The 22,526-nt window shown below is 35.6% G+C and overlaps 1 protein-coding gene across 5 annotated transcripts in view; it reads left to right on the top strand.

The window, feature by feature from the left end:
- LOC134755153 (GTPase-activating Rap/Ran-GAP domain-like protein 3) overlaps positions 1–22,526 on the top strand; it is a 125,813-nt gene that overhangs the window by 46,897 nt on the left and 56,390 nt on the right. For all 5 annotated transcript variants that reach the window (XM_063691648.1, XM_063691649.1, XM_063691647.1 and 2 more), the window contains one exon: positions 6,486–6,564. In XM_063691648.1, coding sequence (XP_063547718.1) covers positions 6,486–6,564 — 79 coding nt within the window. The remainder of the gene's footprint in view (positions 1–6,485; positions 6,565–22,526) is intronic.

Genomic DNA, 22,526 nt, shown 5'->3' with positions numbered 1-22,526 from the left:
TTAAAACAATATACAACGTGTATATTTTGATGAAAAAAGGTAAAGCTCAGCAAATAATGCTTAAAATAATAAACTTTTAATTGCATTGTTCGTGGATACAGTGTTCATACATAGAATTAGTAGAAATCTAATAAATGAACAAGCCAAATTCTGTATTGTTCATACATAGGCATGAAAAATCTAGTAAATGAACTATAGAAATTTGGTTTGTTCCGATACTGGCTAAATGAATCAGAATCGTTTTCTATGCATAATCACAAAAAAACAAGCTCAATACCATTTCATTTACGTATAAATTTTGAAAAAAAAAATTTTGACGACACCAGTAAATGAACAGCCCGTTCAATTTACTGGTTTCAGAACATTTGATAAGCCAGTAATGGAACTAAAAAAATAAAGACTTAATCGCATAATACGCCGACAAAGTGTACATTTATAGAAGGTTTAACTCTTAATCTACCCCAGTAACTAAACTTTGTACAGGTAAACATTAAATAAGCACTTCATATGTTGCTCCAAACGTACACTGTTCTTATCTGAAATCTAATTTTTCCATACAAAACTTCAAAACCAGAAACACGTAAACTTCAAACGCCAGTCACATTCAAACTGGTCGAAAATAAATTTATCACGGGTTGTCATTGCATAGGAAATAGAGTTGTTAATAAGAAAAAAATACGACAAATGGTAGAAATTGCTATATTTCTTATTTTAGACAAAAATCGTGATTTTGTTCATTCACTGGAGGGTTTACCTACGTAAACTGAGTAATTTGTGAACGTTTTAAATGAAAAGACCACCCATATTTGCCACTTCACCTGCCTGTCCGCATTTTTGTCAAAGTTTTTGGGTTTCCATGTCAATTTCTAAGTTATTTAGTAAGGACATCTTGCATTTTGCTCGTACTTCTCCGTACATGTCGTCCACGCTACGCCCATCGCCCGCGCTACGAGACGCACAATAACTAAATAGAAATACCTAACATTATTTCAATATAAGTCAGTATAGGTACGTTCGAATTGGCCTGTTTGTCACTGCCAAGTTGGTGCAGACAACGTAGACGGACTTTAAAGACTTCTCGAACAAAGCAGACAGGAAAGTAAAAGCGGTTGAAACACTAAAAACTACACAAGTACTTACAGCAATCGCGATTGAAATTAAGTCCTCTTCGATTTGTTTTTCTTTGTTTTTGATGTGAGAATCGTATTTCTTTGAATTCTGTCATCTCGCAGTGCTCGCAATGGTATAAATAATATTCAAATCGCATGAGTAGAGCCGAAGCAGCTAAACACTTTTGAACCAACCCTCGTATTATTACCACGAAAATTTAAAGGCTTTTGAGCTTTGTGAGATTTACGGAAAGCGTACTTAAGTATCTAGCGACTTTACTGAATTTTCGACTCGCGGTATACGAATAAAACGACACTAAGCGCTGTCTAAGCGTCTCCATAAATTACACTTCGCGGTTTACGGGGTACAAAGTGTACACAAGTGAACCTACAGTTTCAGAATCGTATTTCTTTGAATTCTGTCATCTCGCAGTGCTCGCAATGGTATAAATAATATTCAAATCGCATGAGTAGAGCCGAAGCAGCTAAACACTTTTGAACCAACCCTCGTATTATTACCACGAAAATTTAAAGGCTTTTGAGCTTTGTGAGATTTACGGAAAGCGTACTTAAGTATCTAGCGACTTTACTGAATTTTCGACTCGCGGTATACGAATAAAACGACACTAAGCGCTGTCTAAGCGTCTCCATAAATTACACTTCGCGGTTTACGGGGTACAAAGTGTACACAAGTGAACCTACAGTTTGATCGAACAGGGTTCTTACCGATATGCCCGGTTCACATCTATTCTAGTGGCATTACAGTCTAATAATCGAATCCAGCGCTGGAATTAATGCTACTGAAATAATGTGAACCGGCACTGGAATATAATCATTCCAGTAAGCATTCCAGTCCAGTGACTGGAATAATGGTCTACTTTTGATTCCAACTCGCCCAATCCTGGAAAAATGTAAACCGTCAATCCAGTGCTGGATTAAAGGTTAAGTAGTGAAACGTATTGATTTTTTGGTAACAGTTTCCATAAATTCACTGGATGATGAAAATGACTAGAATTATTGTAAACGATTCGAGCCAGTTCAGTGTTGGGTTCGATTGGAATAGATGTGAACTGCGGGGCATTACGTCTTTTAAATGCACGTGCCTCTTGATGTTATTAAAGGCACGGCTTTCTGGAACAGTTTCTAATTACACGAGCGTATGTACAAGATATACCTATTCAGACTTTCATGTTAATTATAAATGCAAAAGTAATTACTTTTAAGACTTCCAACTTGCGATGTTTCGTAATTATGTAACTTGTTTAGTGAATATGTAAGTTGTCTTCTACATTTTTGAATCAGTTAGATACTTCTTGTTATCCGATTTAGCTTAGCTTAGGTAAGGTAAGGTAGCTGATGTGATAATGGAGACTGAAGATGGCCATATTTGCCATATATGTATAGAAAGTCTTTGATAAAAAAATAAAAAAACCGGCCAAGTGCGAGTCGGACTCGCGCACGAAGGGTTCCGTACCATTACGAAAAAAACAGCAAAAAAATCACGTTTGTTGTATGGGAGCCCCATTTAAATATTTATATTATTCTGTTTTTAGTATTTGTTTTTATAGCGGCAACAGAAATACATCATCTGTGAAAATTTCAACTGTCTAGCTATCACGGTTCATGAGATACAGCCTGGTGACAGACAGACAGACGGACAGACGGACGGATAGCGAAGTCTTAGTAATAGGGTCCCGTTTTTACCCTTTGGGTACGGAACCCTAAAAACAACTTCATAGAGTTTGAGGTGATTAGAATCTACTCCATGATTAGTGGATGATACTTGACAGATTGAATTTCCGGGAATGATTAAGGAAAGAGACACAATAGGCAAGCAAAACAACTTATTCAAAAAAACCGGCCAAGTGCGAGTCGGACTCGCGCACCGAGGGTCCCGTACTTTTTAGTATTTTTTGTTATAGCGGCAACAGAAATACATCATCTGTGAAAATTTCAACTGTCTAGCTATCACGGATCATGAGATACAGCCTGGTGACAGACGGACAGCGGAGTCTTAGTAATAGGGTCCCGTTTTTACCCTTTGGGTACGGAACCCCAAAAACCGAGAACAGCCGAACCGAGCGTTTACGATAAGTCTAGTGACACATTTTGCTATAGCGGTCAAGGGTACCGCAGTGTAGAGACAATAACAGTAAACTAACTCCCAGAAATTGACTTCTAAACATTTAAATCTGGATGCAATGACTATTTTTTTCTCAATCAGACTTGTTTCTCGTAACGACACTTGTTTTTAATGCGTGGTCGCGTATATTAAAGGACTCTGACTTTAAAGGACTCTGTACAGAGCCCGCTTTAAAATGCGTTTATAAATAAACGTGGCTTCAGTACACCTACCGCAGACCGCACACTACGTGCTGTGCCACATAATTGCTTCATAAAATGGTGTAAGTAGACTATTTTATCGCATCAAAAACATAAATGTGAAATAAGAGCCACGTTCAATATTGACTCCGCCGGCAAAAGAATTGAGATCTATGTACCTATATATTGGTGCCAAATTCTAGTTCACTTGAGATGTAATTAAAGTTTTCGCTACTTTTTAAGTACCTATGTACAGGCTAATATTATTTGTCTATGTTACTTTTCTAAAATTTAGTTTGTAAGTATAAAAAAAAACCGGCCAAGTGCGAGTCGAACTCGCGCACGAAGGGTTCCGTATCATTACGGAAAAAAAACAGCAAAAAAATCACGTTTGTTGTATGGGAGCCCCATTTAAATATTTATATTATTCTGTTTTTAGTATTTGTTGTTATAGCGGCAACAGAAATACATCATGTGTGAAATTTTCAACTGTCTAGCTATCACGGTTCATGAGATACAGCCTGGTGACAGACGGACAGCGGAGTCTTAGTAATAGGGTCCCGTTTTTACCCTTTGGGTACGGAACCCTAACTAGCCAAATTATTACTCAATTAGTACGAAGCATCTAATGCGCCATCAAGTAAGGCGAGTAATCTGTGGCTCGGGTACTCCAGATCTTTCAAACAGCGCTTACACCGCTTGTTTCAATTGAACCCTCAACTCAAGATACTCCGAATTCTGTCAAGGTCAGCTTACTTGAGCGAAGTGAAAGCTTCATTTACTGGCTGTGCTTTATCTTTGCGATGGTAGTACGTTTTTAAGATGAGAGTGGCCGACCGTATTTGTTATGGATAATTTGGAAAACCCTGAGCGTCTTTACAGCGTTCCTACTGCTTTCATTTGCTGACGCAATTTTTCTATAAGGCTGTTAATTTTGATGTTATTTATGAGGAATCCTACTTTTACCAAATAATGCAATGAAGACCTACATGCTATTGAACAAATCAAAAATACTTAATTATTAAATTGTTCCGTTTGACACAGTTCGGTAGGTACGCGACCCTAACAATTAATTTATCTTTTTGATATCAAAAATATTCGTTAACAAATATATTTTTTCATTACGAAACATTCTGATTAAAACAACGAAACTGTTTTTTTAATTGTAGTCTACTAGAATTCGATTTAGTTTCGTAACTAAATAAATTAAACAGTAATAGGCTGTACTAAAATAACTTGTGTTTTGATTTTTAGTATAGAGATGTGCGATGTGGGATGCGTTGCGAGGGATGTGGTTTTAAGAACCAATAGAATCACTGCACGCTGAACGAGGAAAACAAATGAAGTGATTCTATTGGGTCTTAATAAACACATCCCTCGCAACGCAACGCATCCTGGCACATCTCTAGTCAAACCGCAGCCTAACAGTTTCACCTAGTTACATTAACTCGAATACTGTCTCTTGCTGCCAGTAATATTATAACCATACATACGGGATATGTTATACCTACGCTTGCAAAGTTAGCTGACAATTTATAACTTGAAGTGGGAGGTTGGATCGTACAACCATTGAGCTAAGTGTTCGACGGAGTTCAGCCGCTAAAATAATTATAGTTTCGCTCATCAGAAAGTTAGAATTTGTGTTTAAATGTCAGGACCCTATTTTATTAGTGGTTAGTGTTAGTAATCTATTTTCATATTAAGTAGCAATTTCAATTTCGTACTATCAAATTTTGCATTACTTAGACATTTCGTCTGTTTATAAGCCTTCCCTGTATTTAACTATAATTGTTAATATAATTGTATCATTGTATAATTTCACAAAAAGGGTTTACCACACTAAACATTTGTGGTTCGAAAAGCTTTATAGGGGCTAAATTTTACTTATTACAAATTGATTCCATAGAGGTACAATGTTGTTATTGCAGTATTTCAATAGCTTTCACTTTCCTGTCCACATTGTTTACAGTCTGTGTTTTTGTGTTGATCCTCCTTTTTAGTGTCTTGCTCCGTGAACTCCTCCGTAACGGTTACCACTGGAGGGGCGTGCCACGATAATATCGCTTACGAAATGCCATATTTATTACTTTGGAAACTGCTGAGAAAGCGATATAATGGGCTGCTAATATTTCATGGCTAATAAATTGGCAATATATTATATTCTCGAACTTGATTGAAGTAGTTGTCATATAAATAAGTCAAAATCATTTCGTAAGTGACATACTCGTAGAATGTCCGTAGAGAACGTTGCAGTCCTAGCAGCTATTGGTTCTACGTTGTAATCTGGCCTAGCAATATAGCTTGAAAAAGAAAGTCGTCATAGCTGGTGGGGCCACTAAAGGGGCCCACTGACTATCAGTACGTCGGACGATATCGGCCTGTCAGTTGTTCGGAACTGTCAAATTTTGTGTTCTAACTAACAGACAGACTGAAAGCGTGTTATTAATGGAATTAATCCTATCGGCCTGTTCAAATGGGGACTAAAAATCGCAGCACTATTAAAATCAAGTAAGAGGAGAACAGACGCCTATTTCACTAACTTGACAATTGATACCTGACACTGTTATTTTCTTGTACATTTGTATTGTGAAACAGGGGCCTGGGTAAGATCAACGCACGTACGGAATTGTCAAACTTTCTCCTATCATTTCAAAAAACTTTTTTTTTCCTACCTACAAAACAATTAACGCGTTTCATATTAATATTTACCCTTTATCCAGCGAATTGTTAGAATGTGTTTAATAACACAGCGTATCAACCGCTTTCGCTTTCCTGTCTACACATTATTTGCTAGAAACAAAGTTTTCGAGAAACACATCGACAGGAAAGTAACAGCAGCTAAAACTTTATAACAAGTGCCCATTTAGGGTCGGTTGCACCAAACTGTTTAGACCTCGTTAAAGAGTTCGTTAAAATTTATTGTATGGAAAGTTTCATAGTAAACCACCGGGGCGCTCCGGGTGACGTTGATCAGTCTGTCAAGTGCGGATGGTGCAACTGGCACTTACTATAACAGAATTAATTAGTAATTAATAAATATTTGTTTGTTCACAGCTCATCTGCCAGCGAGCTGATCACGCGCCGGGGCGTGTTCTCTCGTAGGCAATATGGGTCGGTGGAACAGGTCAGCAACGTAAGTACCACATCCATTTTATATTGTTATTTAATATTGCTATTGCGAAAGTACGTCTGTCCGTTGCCTTTTCACGGCTCAATCAACTTATATAATTTACTAAGTACCCATAACACAAGCCTTATTGAGTTTACTCTGGGACTTCGTCAATTTGTGTAATGATGTGTAATGTGTAATAATGTTGACTAGACTTATATTGACCGGTATATGGACTTTATTACCTTTTGTATCGTTTTCGAGCTCCCGATATTTCGACGCAGTTACATGCATCTTGTTCACGGTTCACGAATAATCAATGATATCTATAAAATGATAATATCGCTATTTTTCGAACGTCGTCGTCGGCAATAAATAATTATTCTTGAAATTTGAATCAAACATTTTACGTTATTCTTTTCTTTTATTCCTTACTTAAGTAGAATTTTTTTTTTCATTCATTCGATTGGCATCATAAAAATACGGGAGATTTTTCACATTTAAGTCGATTCGATTCCCAGACAAAGCAAGTAATTTATAGAAAATCTTTAAATGCAGTATTAATTACTTACTTTAAAAAAAACATAGTCTTCTTTCAGAAAAATATCCTATCTACGATATTTAATGTACTTTCCCTTCATGTCGTATAGTCTTGGGACGCCCTGTATAGTTTTAAGACTGTAATAGTAAATTACGAATTACGATACAAGTGCGAAAAGTAGTAAATTTGCAACGAGTGACGATAAATTAAAACACACCCGAAGGGAGTGTTTTAAATCGACACGAGTTGCGAATTACCTTTTCGCACGTGTATTGTACAACGTTTTGGGCCCTTTCAATTTTTGACACACGCGCGTATAGTGCTAGTTACCGCACTACTAGGGGGGTAAATTAGCACCATAAGTACAATAAAACTAATTCTTAAACTGTAAAGTATAAGCACTCTGAAGTACCCACCAGACGCCAGAGTGCAGAAAAAGTTAAGCTATAAGCGATCATCCATAACGACTTTCTACGAAAGCAAACTCATTCAACTTTCATAAATTTGCATAAACGTCAGATGAGTAGCCGAAGTCGCCGTACTCCTTTTGTTATAAAATTCTGAAAAACCATCTAAAGGCTGGCGTCCATAAGGGGGCCCACTGACTATCAGTCCGCCGGACGATATCGCCCTGTCAGTTGTTCGGAACTGTCAAATTTTTGTTTTAAGTGACAGGCCGATATCCTCCAGCGGACTGATAGTCAGTGGGCCCCTATAGACTCGCCGAGGCGAATCGAATCGAATCGCAATAATTCGCCTCCTATATTTTCTAATGCAACTGCGTCCATTGGCGAAGAGCCGCAGCGCGCCCGTCAATGGACGCAGTTGCATTAGAAAATATAGGAGGCGAATTATTGCGATTCGATTCGATTCGCCTCGGCGAGTCTAATGGACGCCAGCCTTAAAGCTGCACTGTTGCTAAGAATAGTATTATTTAGTAGCGTTAGAAGACTGGAGAATTCTAAAATGCATATGGGATGTCGATTAAGGGAAATGGAAATTGAGTTGAGGATTTTATTTCGCTTCTATTCTTATTACATACTCCTGTTGTAACATGGGCGTGAGAATATGAAGGTATATGTGCCGTTTTCAACCTAATGAAATCATCCATAGATTTAATGCTCAGTAAAAGGGGTTTAGCACACAAACCACTGCTTGCTTTGACATTTCTTTTATTACATTGATATACAGGATTAATTATAAGATTACATAAAGATCAAATCGAACATAAGTAACATAACCTCGCGCACAGGCCTGCCGCCAAATCTGACAGCTCTCTCTCTCAAACTAAAATGACCATAGATACAACAATCAAAAGTATAGAGCCAGGTACATACTACATGTAATTATCAGTAGTATTAGGCCACATATAGGATATTAACTATTGTGATGCTTACAGCTCGGCCATCCTTTTTATTTTAGTGAGTCCTCTCACTAAAGTAATTAAACATTTATATCAACAACCATATATCATAACATGTCATCCACCTTAACACTAACGAAAGATAAACATACATAACAACATTATTTTAAACTTCTGGTTATTCAGTTCCTCATTAATCAATCGCAGCCAGTGACAATATGTATATTAACCTGATGCTTTAACCTGAGATCATGTAAACAGTCATTTCATACAACCAGCACCTATAGTAGCATTTACAGCCTTCTTCTAGTCTTTCACTATATGAACTAACTTACAGTCATGGTCTGCTCTAGACAGTCTGTTAAAGTATAAACCAACATCAACATTTACAGTCTGCCCTCAAGGCCTGCTCTAAACAGTTTGGTAAAGTATAACACGTTATAAACAATCATAGTCTGCCCTTAAGGCCTGCTCTATGGCAAAGCATAATACATCATATACAATCACAATCTGCCCTTAAGGCCTGCTCTAAGCTGTTTGACATAGTATGACACATCATAAACAATCAGTCTGCCCTTAAGGCCTGCTCTAAATAGCTTGGCAAAGTATAACACATCATAAACAATCACAGTCTGCCCTTAAGGCTTGCTCTAAACAATTTGGCAAAGTATAAAGTATAACACATCATAAACAATCACAGTCTGCCCTTAAGGCCTGCTCTAAATAGTTTGGCAAAGTATAATTCATGATAAACAATCACAGTCTGCCCTTAAGGCCTGCTCTAGACATCATTCCAAAGTATAAAAATTGTTATGGCCTGCTCTAGACTAGACTAGTCTAGACAGTCTGCCATCACGGCCTGCTCTAGAAGACAGGCTGCTATCAAAGCCTGTTCTAGACAGTCTGCCAACATTCAACCTAGTCAATCTAATTATTTAATTAGACTGTTGTTATGGCCTGCTCTAGACTGGACCAGTCTAGACAGTCTGCCATCACGGCCTGCTCTAGAAGACAGGCTGCTATCAAAGCCTGTTCTAGACAGTCTGCCAACATTCAACCTAGTCAATCTAATTATTTATTTAGACTGTTGTTATGGCCTGCTCTAGACTAGACCAGTCTAGACAGTCTGCCATCACGGCCTGCTCTAGAAGACAGGCTGCTATCAAAGCCTGTTCTAGACAGTCTGCCAACATTCATACCTATAGCCAACCTAATAATTTAATTTGTTATGGCCTGTCTGCCATCACGGCCTGCCCCAGACAGTCTGCCCTCAAGGCCTGCGCTGGACAGTTTGCCAAAGTATAACTAATTATTTATTTATTTTTGAATCTAACTACAAGGTCCATATTACAAGTACCTATCTTTCCCAAAATATAAACTAACATAATAAACAGTCTGCCATTACGGCCTGCACTAGACAGTCTGCCAAAACTCAACGGTTATATTCTAGATTCATAATATCTCTCGCCGAGTCGCTTGATCAGATGCATAAGACGGTAATCGTGGACACGGCGCATAGTACGTCGGTTGCTCACTCTGCGGCCCTGACCATCGGCAGCTTGGGCCCTGCCCACTGCTGGCAGCTCTGTCTTAACAGTTTCACCTCCTTTGCTTCAGTCAGCTCTTGCTGCGATGCCCTCGCTTATCATCAACTTCATCCGTTCAGCCAGGTTACCAGCGTTGAAACATACAAAAATAAAAATAGTTATAATCATTAGCAGTAGCAAAGATAATTTTAGTCACAGTCATCCTCAACAATTTAATAATTAAAATATAAACATCGACTCAGTCAATCATTATCATCATCAATTAATCTTACTATATACCTAATCATCATCTATCATCATCTATATCGTCATCAAAATCGATCTGTTCGGTAATCATCATCGATATCATCATCAATATGGTCAGTCAAGCATTATCGCCGACATTGTTATCGAAGTCGTTCAGCTCCGTTTTCATCATCGATATGGTCAGTTATTGACCCTGTCGTGGACATCGAGGCAAACATTCGTTGACATCGACACTGTAATCGATATGTTCGGTCATATACATAATCATCGTTCTCGGACCTCTGTTACCTAAGATCTTCCTTAGATACCTACTCATCGTTACTGAAATCGTAATCAGACGTCAATGACGTCATGGATATCAGTCATTATCTTCATCGAAAAATCCTCAACATTAATTAAATAAAATGACAACAGGGACTGTTTTTGTAAACTTTTTAATTTTACAAATAGACTTTCTTAACTTGATAATGTATACACAAGTATGCTGCTTTTGCCTTTTCTTGACACTTTATGGTCCTTACCTATTAGTAACCTGAATTTTATAATTTGTGACCTAAGAGTTTGATTAACTTAGGCATCACTAACTGTAAAATTTCTTAACCTGAATCTGTCATACAATAATTATTTCAGATTCACCCTTTATGCAAATGAAACCATAAAGTCACAAATTAATTGTATTTCATAGCAACAATTCATAGTTTCATTTGTGGTTTGTTATTGTATTGTACAACTGCAAAATATAACTGAATACTATGCAATGAACTTAATACAAATATTGAATATTGTGTCAACAGCATGGAAAAAGTAATCTGTTCTTGTTTAGCCAATCTGCTTTTACTAGACACAACTTGCACTAAACTTATAAATTTAGAGAAACAAATGTGTACATTGGTGTATATTTTGTGCAATAAGGTTTAAATATAAATACCGCTTGTCACCAATTCAAAGGTATGAAGTAGGTATTCAAGATTTCTAAATAGAGTGAAATATAACCTTTTAAATACCTACTAGGAGATCTTAACCACTGAAAGTGAACTGTACTTATTGTTATCAGAAAATAAACATTTATATTTCATTTTTTTCATTTTCTTATGCTATGTCAATATCCACAACGCAACCAGTCATCATGTAAATCATGCTCCCTGAATGATAATAATGATGTTTTAAAATTGTTACTTTGATTTTCAATTGCATGACATTTAAAACAGTAGTATGAAATAGATGTAAAACTATCAATGTCATTCATTTCAAATTTAGAATTAATACTGTGTGTAATTCCATTAATTCATTATTGTTTCTATATGCATCTCTCGGAGTATCCAGACTAATAATTTTCAGTACAACAATGATTGGCAACTAAATGCATGTACCTACAGTACTACTATGTAGAATATACCATCTTTAATTAACATTTTTTTTTTTACATTTGCCTATATACAAATGTTTATAAATAATTTGTTTGCATCAAAACAAAAACTAGTTTCTTTGTCTTTTCACCTAAATAACCGATATGCACATTTATCTATTAAGATTCTTTTATTCTGAATTAGAGACCGGGGTATTTATCTCAATAAGTGTGATGCTTGGTAAAGGCCTTTTCTAAATCTTCCCATTGACAACCGTCATGGGCCAATCTCCTACAATTCTAGCCCGCTGTCAGTCGCTACCTCTCATCTTTGCTATCTCATCATTTCATCATGGCAATAACTTCTGCAATACTAATCAATCACCTTTTTTTGTTATCTCTTACCATATATAGGCATTATATACTCATGCATCATTAGAACAAAAAAATAACCTTTTAGTGTCATTAGACTATCCAAAAAATAATAGTAATAATACCTAGTAAATATTCAATTATTGTCATTTTACAACTCATTGTTAATAATTAACTTCACTGAGCACCTGAATTGTACCTGAACAGTGCACAATACCATCCTTACCATTTTGACTTCTTATAACCATGTTGGCTCTTAATGATAGTTCTCTGCGTCTCACCAATCTCACCGTGATGGTCGTTTGCTTGCATTTTCGTCGAGATCTATTCTCATTGTATTCCAACGTGTCTCAACGTGTCAGTCCAAAAACAAACAATGACAAAAAACACAGGTTAATAACTAGATCAATACATAGCAAATGTCCAGTGCATTGCAAATTTAAAACAACTTTTATTTTAAACAAATGAAACCAATTGTCAATCATTTTGTTTACCGTACAAAACAAACTAATGAAATCGTGTATCATATATATTTATAAATATATATACACTATTGTCTTGATTATGAAATTAACATTCAAAAGACCAAGCAACTTACATTACTATGTACCTCTTTCATCATCATCATCAATTTTAAGAGCTATGCTCTTGTTGATGGAGTAATTACCATTCTTTGCTGGGCCAGCCTTTTGACTCCCTCGTACAACATGACATAAACTCTATCTTTCATTTGGCTGAGATATGTGTTCCTCTGCGTCTTTCTCGCTCAATCTTGCCCTTCAGGATGTTTAAAAAGAATCTGTCGTGCGGGTCGTGCCGTATTAGATGACTAATCATCTTGCACCTTCTGTTAGCTGTTGTGCCTAACAGGCATCTCTTCTCTCCTGCCATGCTCAGTTCCTCAACGTTCGTCTTCCTTTCTGTCCAGCTAATCCTTAGCATCCTCCGCCAACACCGGATTTCAAAGGCCTCCAATCGCTCTCTGTCCCGTTGTGTCACTGTCCACGTCTCACAAACATTTAAAGCAATGCTCCAGATATACGCCTTAACTAAATGTTTTTTTTTTTCACATTCTTCGAGATGTGTGCTTCATCTCTATATAGGTGAAAATAATCATCCAATTTCTATGTGGGCATTTGAATTCACAATCCCGCTTTCTGAGTTGAAATCATCCATAGATTTAATGCTCAGTAAAAGGGGTTTAGCACACAAACCACTGCTTGCTTTGACATTTCTTTTATTACATTGATATACAGGATTAATTATAAGATTACATAAAGATCAAATCGAACATAAGTAACATAACCTCGCGCACAGGCCTGCCGCCAAATCTGACAGCTCTCTCTCTCAAACTAAAATGACCATAGATACAACAATCAAAAGTATAGAGCCAGGTACATACTACATGTAATTATCAGTAGTATTAGGCCACATATAGGATATTAACTATTGTGATGCTTACACTAAAGGGTACTTATTTTCGGTTGTCAATAAGGCGCTATTTTCATAAAGCTTCAATTTGAAATCAACCTTATCGACAACCGACAATGTGGTACCTTTTAGTGGAAAACGTCACATAATCGCCTACAGGTCAATTACCCGAAAGTCTACACACCCATTTACTGCTGCTGGCGTCATGACTGAAAATGGCATATAAATACAAGTCTCATTTTGCATTGTTAATTCAGTGATTTTATTCACAAACATACTACCAAACAAACAAACATACTAAATATACTATATACGTACTAGCTTTTTGAACACAGCGCTTTGGATGGTTTTTTAGAGTTCCGTAGTCAACTACCGTCACCGTTCACTCCGAAAGAACAAAAATGTGTCATTATCTCGGCAACGCGTAGAGGTATCGAGTTGAAATTAAAACAATATTGCGTATATTGTTTTAATTTCTCTGATGCTGTAAAAAATGAAACTTCTAAGTTAACATAAAAAAAAGATACGGCCGTTTATGCCGCTAAAACCGTATATTTCGAGACCCTCAAGGGAATCAATAGTAGATCGTGTCACAAGGGAGCAAAATGACATATTTACGGCGAGGGCGTACATTGAATCCTAAACGAAGCGAAGGATTCTATAATTGAATCTTGAGCGTAGCGAGGGATTCTGAAATAGAATCCCAAGCGTAGTGAGGGTTTCAAGTGTTAACGCCCAAGGTGGAAATAATTTTGCTACAACGTGACACATACTGTTTTTAACATCACTTATTATTTAACCTAAAAGAAAATGCAAAAAAGAAAATAAAACATGTCCTATCAGGGAAGAAAAGTGCCATTTTGATCCCTCCTAGCGGGGAAGAAAAAGCCCTTTTTCGAATGGGTAATTTGAAAAATTTGTAGGGTACTTCTCGTTGACCTAGAACTATAAAATCTCAAAACTATAAATTTGTAAAAACTAAAAAAAAGCGTTGCGTTTGAAAATACTACACGATCTTGACGTGTCTTCTTATTGAAAAACGCTTTTAATTAAATAAACTATTACTTATTAAACCAAAAGAATGTAAAATGGACTAAATGCGAGGGATGCGTTGGTTTATAATTGTTACATTGACATATTTTTAAGCAGAGGCACGTCAAGTTTGCGTAGTCTTTTTAAAGTCTGATGCTATAAAAACGAGGTATAATAACAATAAACAACTGACATCTAGCAATATACTATAAGATTTTATCGATTTTGTGCGAGGTTTTATGATTGCTTCATTTCAGAAAATTAGGAATAAGCCCAAATTCATCGCATTTCGCTTGTACGTCACATAACATGTAAAAGTTCGCATGAACCTCGCACCCTGTATACAGACACACGACTGACAGGCACACGATCCTCGTTCCACATTCATCTCATTGTACACGAGGGATTGTGTTTACCTAAAGTATACAGCGTGTTCAATCGAAACGAGGTAGTGAGGGTAAACGCTAGGAGGATATCAAACGGAGCCGCCACGTCTGTAATTTGCTGTACAAAAAGTCTGCCAATTTTTGCGGGGGAGGGGAACGTCAAATGTAGTCTATATAATGAAATGAAATGAAAAATGCTTTATTGCCACAAAAAAGTAGGTACAGAATATAAACTAACCTAATTTAAAGCCTAATTATAAGAAAGTATCGTCGCCCATAGTACAAGCTTTGCTTAGGACTAGGACTAAGTCGATTTGTGTAAGATTGTTTCCAACAGTTTATTTATTTATATACTACATATTAATTTAGCTCACCAGGCGCAATCAGCAATAACGACAACGAAATTCAAGTTTCATTGAAATTCAAAAGCATAGGTACAAATTTGGTTAAGAATGAAGAATTTGAAGACCGAATATATTTTATACCATTTTAATAACAAAACTTCCGTGAGACACAGACATATTAAGAGGCCGGTGTCGATTTTAGTCGCAAAAATGTAAAATTGATAGATTTAGTCGGTGAAATTGTACACCTTTTGTTACCTAATTGAAATAACAAGTACTGGTTTCTATTATCACGTCTTCTTATCTTAACTTTTATCAGATAATTTTTTTGAAAACAGACTGACTAAATTAGTAATGTTTGCTTTTCTGATGGACGTTTAGGTAAACGCGCGTAAAGCACTGATTTTGTCGCTCTTATTTGTAAATTTCGTAAAGTTTGGACTGCTAAACATGGTAATTTTGTATTACACATATCCTGTACTTGACGTTTATCAGACTACATTTTTATTATTATGACTTTGAAGTAGTGTAAATGAAAGTTAGACAAAATCAATTTTCTCCAGAAATTACTTCAAAACAAGTGACAATTTCTCTGAAAATCGACTTAATTTCAACGTAATTTTGATACTTAAACAATCTACAACATTTGCTGAAACTATACTTATACATCAATTTGTATAATTTACCACCATGATTGTTTGATGAATTTTTAAAAACTACCCCTTCTCTTCATTCATTACCGGTGACGCACGCTCGCGACCTCATTATTAAAAGGCAAGATGAGAAGACGTGCTAATAGAAATCAATACTTATTATTTAGATATTACGAACAAAACGTGTATAATTTCAACGACTAAATCTATCAATTTTAAATTTTTGCTACAAAATCGACTACGGCCTCTTAAATATATTAATAACGTAACACGTCACGTATTAAATATAATACGTGAGTGACCCGTTATTAAGAGGCCGTAGTCGATTTTGGAGCAAAAATTTTAAATTGATAGATTTAGTCGTTGAAATTATACACGTTTTGTTACGTAATATCTAAATAACAAGTTTTGGTTTCTATTAGCACGTCTTCTTATCTTGCCTTTTAATAATGAGGTCGCAAGCGTGCGTTACCGGTAATATATGAAAAGAAGGGGCAGTTTTTAAAAATTCATCAATAATTTATGGTGGTAAATTATACAAATTGATGTATAAAAATAGTTTCAACAAATGTTGTAGATTGTTTAAGTATCAAAATTACGTTGAAATAAGGTCGATTTTCAGAGAAATTGTCACTTGTTTTGAAGTAATTTCTGGAGAAAATTGGTTTCGTCTAACTTTCATTTACACTACTTCAAAGTCATAATAATAAAAATGTAGTCTGATAAACGTCAAGTACAGGATATGTGTAATACAAAATTACCATGTTTAGCAGTCCAAACTTTACGAAATTTACAAATAAGAGCGACAAAATCAGTGCTTTACGCGCGTTTACCTAAACGTCCATCAGAAAAGCAAACATTACTAATTTAGTGAGTCTGTTTTCAACAAATTGATCTGATAAAAGGTAAGATAAGAAGATGCGCTAATAGAAACCAGTACTTGTTATTTCAAGTAGGTAACAAAAGGTGTACAATTTCACCGACTAAATCTATCAATTTTACACTTTTGCGACTAAAATCGACAGCGGCATCTTAATGTATTTAATATATTTTATACCATCGCAGTTATTTTGGCCTTATTATCATTAGTTTGACCTTCTTTGACGGTAAAATACGTTTCCTTCAAAACGCTGTAATTAAAAAACCTGTAAGTACTTAAGTAAAGTAAAAACCGTATTTTATTCCCATAGCACGTTTTTGGGCGTATAATCCCCCCATTATTACCTATTTTCCTTTATTATACCGAATTACGGTACACAGTTCCCCTAATACCCTAAAATGAAGTCGAGGTAAGCGAGACTTATCGAGCACGTACTTTCATATTCTCTTATCTCTTTGTCAAAAAATTTATAAATTTTGGGCATTTTATTTTTTAGGGGTAGACCAGAAACAAGGTTTTCTCAAGGGATTACATTAGGTATAGGTATTTACGTATCTTTAAAAAAAGTTGTGCACATGTTTGTACAAGATCATCATCGCCTAGGTGACACTTCTGGAGAACAGTTGCAGGTTGCAGGCTACGGTAACCGCTGGCCGTCGGGTGGGCCGTTTACTTTTCATAGATCATTTCATAGAGAATAACACACATCAATCCTCCGCGGCAGATTGACTTTAGATCGGACTTTGGAAAGTTCAAAATACCGGTGTATTTTGCCATATACGGGTGCTTAATAAATTTCTATAAGTAACGACTTTTTTGAATCCTGTTGCCATAGTTATGCCAAAATATTTTCAACTGACATCCCTAACGAACTTACTCACACAATCCCACATAGTTCTTACTATGGCGTGTCCGCCCCATGCTTTCAGCTAAGAACCCAACCTATAAGTGCTGCGTCCGCCATTCGATTGACCCCCTTAGCCTTTTACGACAGGAGACCATACTGATTACTGACCTACATTTGTTACGTCACTACTACGAACCGTGAAATCTTGTTACCGCACATTGTCCTGCAGAGACCAATACATATTATAGACTGATCTGCATAGGAAGTTCAGTTCTTGAAACACAACATCGCAACCTGTAAAGTCTAAGATGGCCGTCCCTTTATCATTTGTCAACATTAAATGAGCAAAATAATTTTTTTTTCTCGACACGATTGATTTTGAGGTTCAACCGGATCCAACTGAATTGTTATTCGATGTAATTTTAAATTGTCAGAATGACTAAAGTCAATGTCAGTTGTCAGATATTTACAGTTTCAATAAGAATAATTTTCAAATAATCGGTTACTTTTAACTCAAAGAGGGCTGGATTGCAAATCGTATACCTTTAAACGAGCAATTCTTGTATATTTATATATTTCGGGGATCTCGAAAACGGCTCTAACGATTTCGATGAAACTCGCTATATGGGGGTTTTCGGGGGCGAAAAATCTAAAAATACTTATTAACTAATATCTCCCAGATATTAGTTAATAAAGGAACTAACACTCTTAATTAATACTGTTTACTTCAAGGATTAGTCATATTTGTTATTATGATTTAGAAATTGCTTGTTATCGATATCGATAACACTTGTCGCTATTTAATTCATCCCTAGCACCGGTACGTGTTGCCATCAAGCTATAAGTCACAAGTCACGGGTGTTGCCTAAAATATTGACAAGTTATTAAACTGTACGTGACAGATTTGCCACAATATGATATTTAGTAAGTAAACTTACCTAAATAAATTCATCCGTCTGATTTAATTTGAATATAAAGTTTACCCTAATCAGTAGTAAAAAGCTGTTCTAGAAATAGAAGGTACGTCTAGGTCTAGGATTTCCTTAATTGTACCTAATACCTTATAAAATCATGCTGTTCGTAATATTTATTGTACAAAATATACCCATGTTTATGTAAAGATATAAAAAAACTCGTTGAATATGGATTTATTGCTTATCTAAAATATATTTTCTAGTACCAATAAATCACTCTTCAGAGCATAGTATTTTTGTAGGGAAGAAACGGGGCAATATCTTTATTCCGACCCTACTGAATTTGTATAAGGTACTTTGCTTGCTCACCTTTAAATCAAATGAAACTTATATTTATACTCTTTCCGAGCAGTAAAACGTAGTTTTATTGTAGGTATGTTATTAGGTATCAAATATGGGCCATTTACAGTCGCCATCAGATATATCGGAGCGGACGAGGTGCTTAAAAATATCGGAACACCCACTCCAACCAGCATTCGAACCCGCGACCTCCTGCTTCGCACAGACCGGAATGGCGGTATTTTAAAACTGTCATAGGTAGTTCTCATTTATCGACTTCCTATACACATAAATATATCGATACAACGTAGAACACGAAATAATAAATAAAATAAATAAAATTTCTTTATTTCGGACAAATGCATCCATAGAGTGTTAGTAATACAAGCAAAATCTTAATCTAGTGTTAGTATTTAATACAATAGGTACCTACTTATATTATAAATTGAACTACACTTTTAATTTGCTCGGTCCAGTGCTTGAGGATCGGACAATCAAACCTATCGGCAATTAAAAAGTTATAATAGTTATAATGGATATTTGACTGTAAAATAAGTAATTTAAACAGATAATATGAAAAAAAGATGACTGCTAATTTATTTTATAAAGAAACTAATGGAATATTTGTCAGTACTTAAACAGAGTTTGAAATTGATAAAAACACGCAACTGGAGTAATTACGAGTAAATGTAAAACAATTAACTATTTCACATTTTGAACTACTCATAAGTTATATCGTTCTTTAGGTATAAGATCGCTTGTTATTTACCTCTACCTACTTTTAATATTTTTAATATGATGTATTTATACATTGTATCGATATCGGTATATCGAAAGTCAAGTCAAGTCCCTAATGACAATTGAAACTGCCACGAGAATTCCGGCCTCTGCTAAAACGAAAGCAGGTACTGGTACTGTACGCAAAATGATATTAGTGATATTATCGTAAGCAAAGGAAATATTTTTTACATGAGCACTCGAGGACAGTATTTATGCACAGTTAGTAGATTTAGTTAGAAATATTATCTCTTTTCTATTCTTAAAAAGTGAAATATAAGTAGGTGCCTGTTTTATTGCAGACGATAATGCATACCTACCTACTAAGCCATAACAAGCTAAGCTCCATAGTAAAGTTTATTATACTAAGTCTAGAAAATAACGCCACTGATTGACTTTTTATTACTTATAACAAGGTGAAAACTAGCCAATTAAGAAGCTCCAGCAGCTTATTAATTATGACTAAACATTTTCTTTGCTTAAGTCTGAGTATCTCGTTCTCGATACTTTTATTTTATTTTATTATAGGACATTCTTACACAGATTTACTGTCCCACGGTAAGCCCAAAGAGGCTTGTGTTATGGATACTCAGACAACGATATATATAATATCATAGAGTAACTTATACTAGAGCGTTACTGTCATAGTAAGTTTTGTAACCCCAGTAAATTCACTGCCATCTGTCGACACACTTTAAAACTAAAAATAAATATTTATAAAAATACGATAAAATGTATTTAAATATGGATAAATGATTTTTTTATTTGCATTAATTATTTTTATATGATTTTGACCCATGTTCTTTCACTGGTATGCGTTAAAATTATAAATAACAAACGAAACAGTCAACGCCCTCTATACGAGTGTAGGCCAAAACTAGTGGCGCCATCTGATCGAGAATCAAATTTTCGTGATTTTCGAGGCACGTTTTTTCCTTAGACTGTATCCATCTATTACGGAGTTATATCTATCTTTGATAATATATAAATACTTAAATACATAGACAACACCCATGACTCAGGAACAAATGTCTGTGCTCATCACACAAATAAATGCCCTTACCGGGATTCGAACTAGGGCTCCCGGTATCCGTGTTACACGCCGAAACGTATACCCGTGTTCTTAAGCCCGGCGGTACTAAGAACCCGGTTTACACGGAACCGCCGGGATTCGAAAACGTTTCAAAGGAACGTTCCCAAGAAACGTATCTCAGACACGTATCTCCGTTTACACGGGTACTTAAGACCGTTCCGAACGGGTCCGAATTCTCCGAACCAGTTTGAGCCAATGTACAATGGTAACAAGGTCCACTATTATTATGTTGACTCCAGATGAATTCGTTTGTCGTACGATTTTTAAAGTGAAGCTTTTATTCTATCGCCCCAATTTATTAGGTTAAGATTAAAACCGCGATTTTAATACCGTAAATCGAATTAATTTCCGATTTTTTTTAGTTAAATGCCTACAATCCGAAAAAAGTTTCACTTGCATCGTGGTTTCATAAAACCGCACAATTACTTTTTTTTTTAATTGTTTTTAACCGTATTGATAAAACATAGGTACTGAGCCATCTTCCTAATCTTCCTATGTTTAATAGTAGGTATACATAATTTTTATTTTAAACTATTTATATCATTTTGTAAAACCGATTGCTACTAAGCTAATTACAAAAATTTGATATCGATCATAGTGTTTTTTTATAATTACATAATGGTATAGTATTTTCGTTAATAAGAGGTGTGCAGACAGAATACAATATTAATTAAAAATAACAGTTTAATTATTTCGTGGTTATTTTTATCTCGGATCTATTACTGCTTTGCGAAAACAACAAACCTGCCAACGGCCCAAAAAAGTTATTAGTAGGTACACAAAAGCGGGATTATCGAGTAATTTTACCCAAGAACCATAAAAACCCATACTACCTTGGATAACTTGCGATAATATTGCTAATTACATTAAGATAGATCTTTAAATTGGTAATCATTCATAATTCACATTGGTCACTTTCGCACTAGCGTTCAGGTAATAAACTTAAATGCGCACGTTGCCGACCGGTGGTCCATCCATCCATTGTTTTCCAATATCCTTTTGTTTGTCATCGTCGAAAACGTGTAGGTTCACAAACTATTATCACAAGTGTCACCGCCAATTACAAGCTTTATGTCGTTGTAATAAGGTCAAAACATCTGCACAAGAAAATGTTTTCCATTGTTTTGTAGCTGCACCGCACTAAAAAGCGTTTTACTGCATGGTAAGAGGTACCTAAAGTAAAAACAATTAGAATTTATTGAGAAGGTGCAATTTTATCAAGTTGATTTAAAGTGTTTATTAATAACTATAGCGACCCGCCCCGGCTTCGCATGGAGAGTCAAGCATAATAAAATACATTCTGTAACAAGTATTTACTTCGGAAGCCTAATAATACTAAGAGTTCAATGTCCATTTGTCTGTCACCACTCACTAGGCTGTATCTCATGAACCGTGATAGCTAGACAGTTGAAATTTTTACAGATGTATTTGTACGGAACCTTCGGTGGGCGAGTCTGACTCGCACTTGTCCGGTTTTTTTAGAAGTTAATAATGGGTTAATTATTCTTAAAATATAGACAGACAGCCATCGCGCACTTTTTTGTAGACCAATGAAAGAGAGACAAGTCCACCATACATTGATATCAAATAGATTGGGCAGCGTTTTCGATTAAGCCAGCGTGATTTTTTCTAACTTCATTAGCAAACATCGTCATATTTCTACCAATTTAAACAAAACCTTAACAAAATATACGCATAAACATTCCCAAAGAAAAACTTCATTCATAGGTGAGGTCTTGTTATCGCGAACATACAGACAGACATACGGACCCGGCGGGGGACTTTGTTTTATAAGGTGTACCTACATTATATGACAAGAAATACAATTTCATATCATGTTCTTAAATTAAACTAAAAATAAAGAAGCAAGTTAAAA

Source organism: Cydia strobilella, chromosome Z (assembly GCF_947568885.1).
Source record: "Cydia strobilella chromosome Z, ilCydStro3.1, whole genome shotgun sequence".
Taxonomy (NCBI): domain Eukaryota; kingdom Metazoa; phylum Arthropoda; class Insecta; order Lepidoptera; family Tortricidae; genus Cydia; species Cydia strobilella.
Note: the sequence above shows the minus strand (reverse complement) of the source record. Positions and strands in the feature narration are given on the sequence as shown.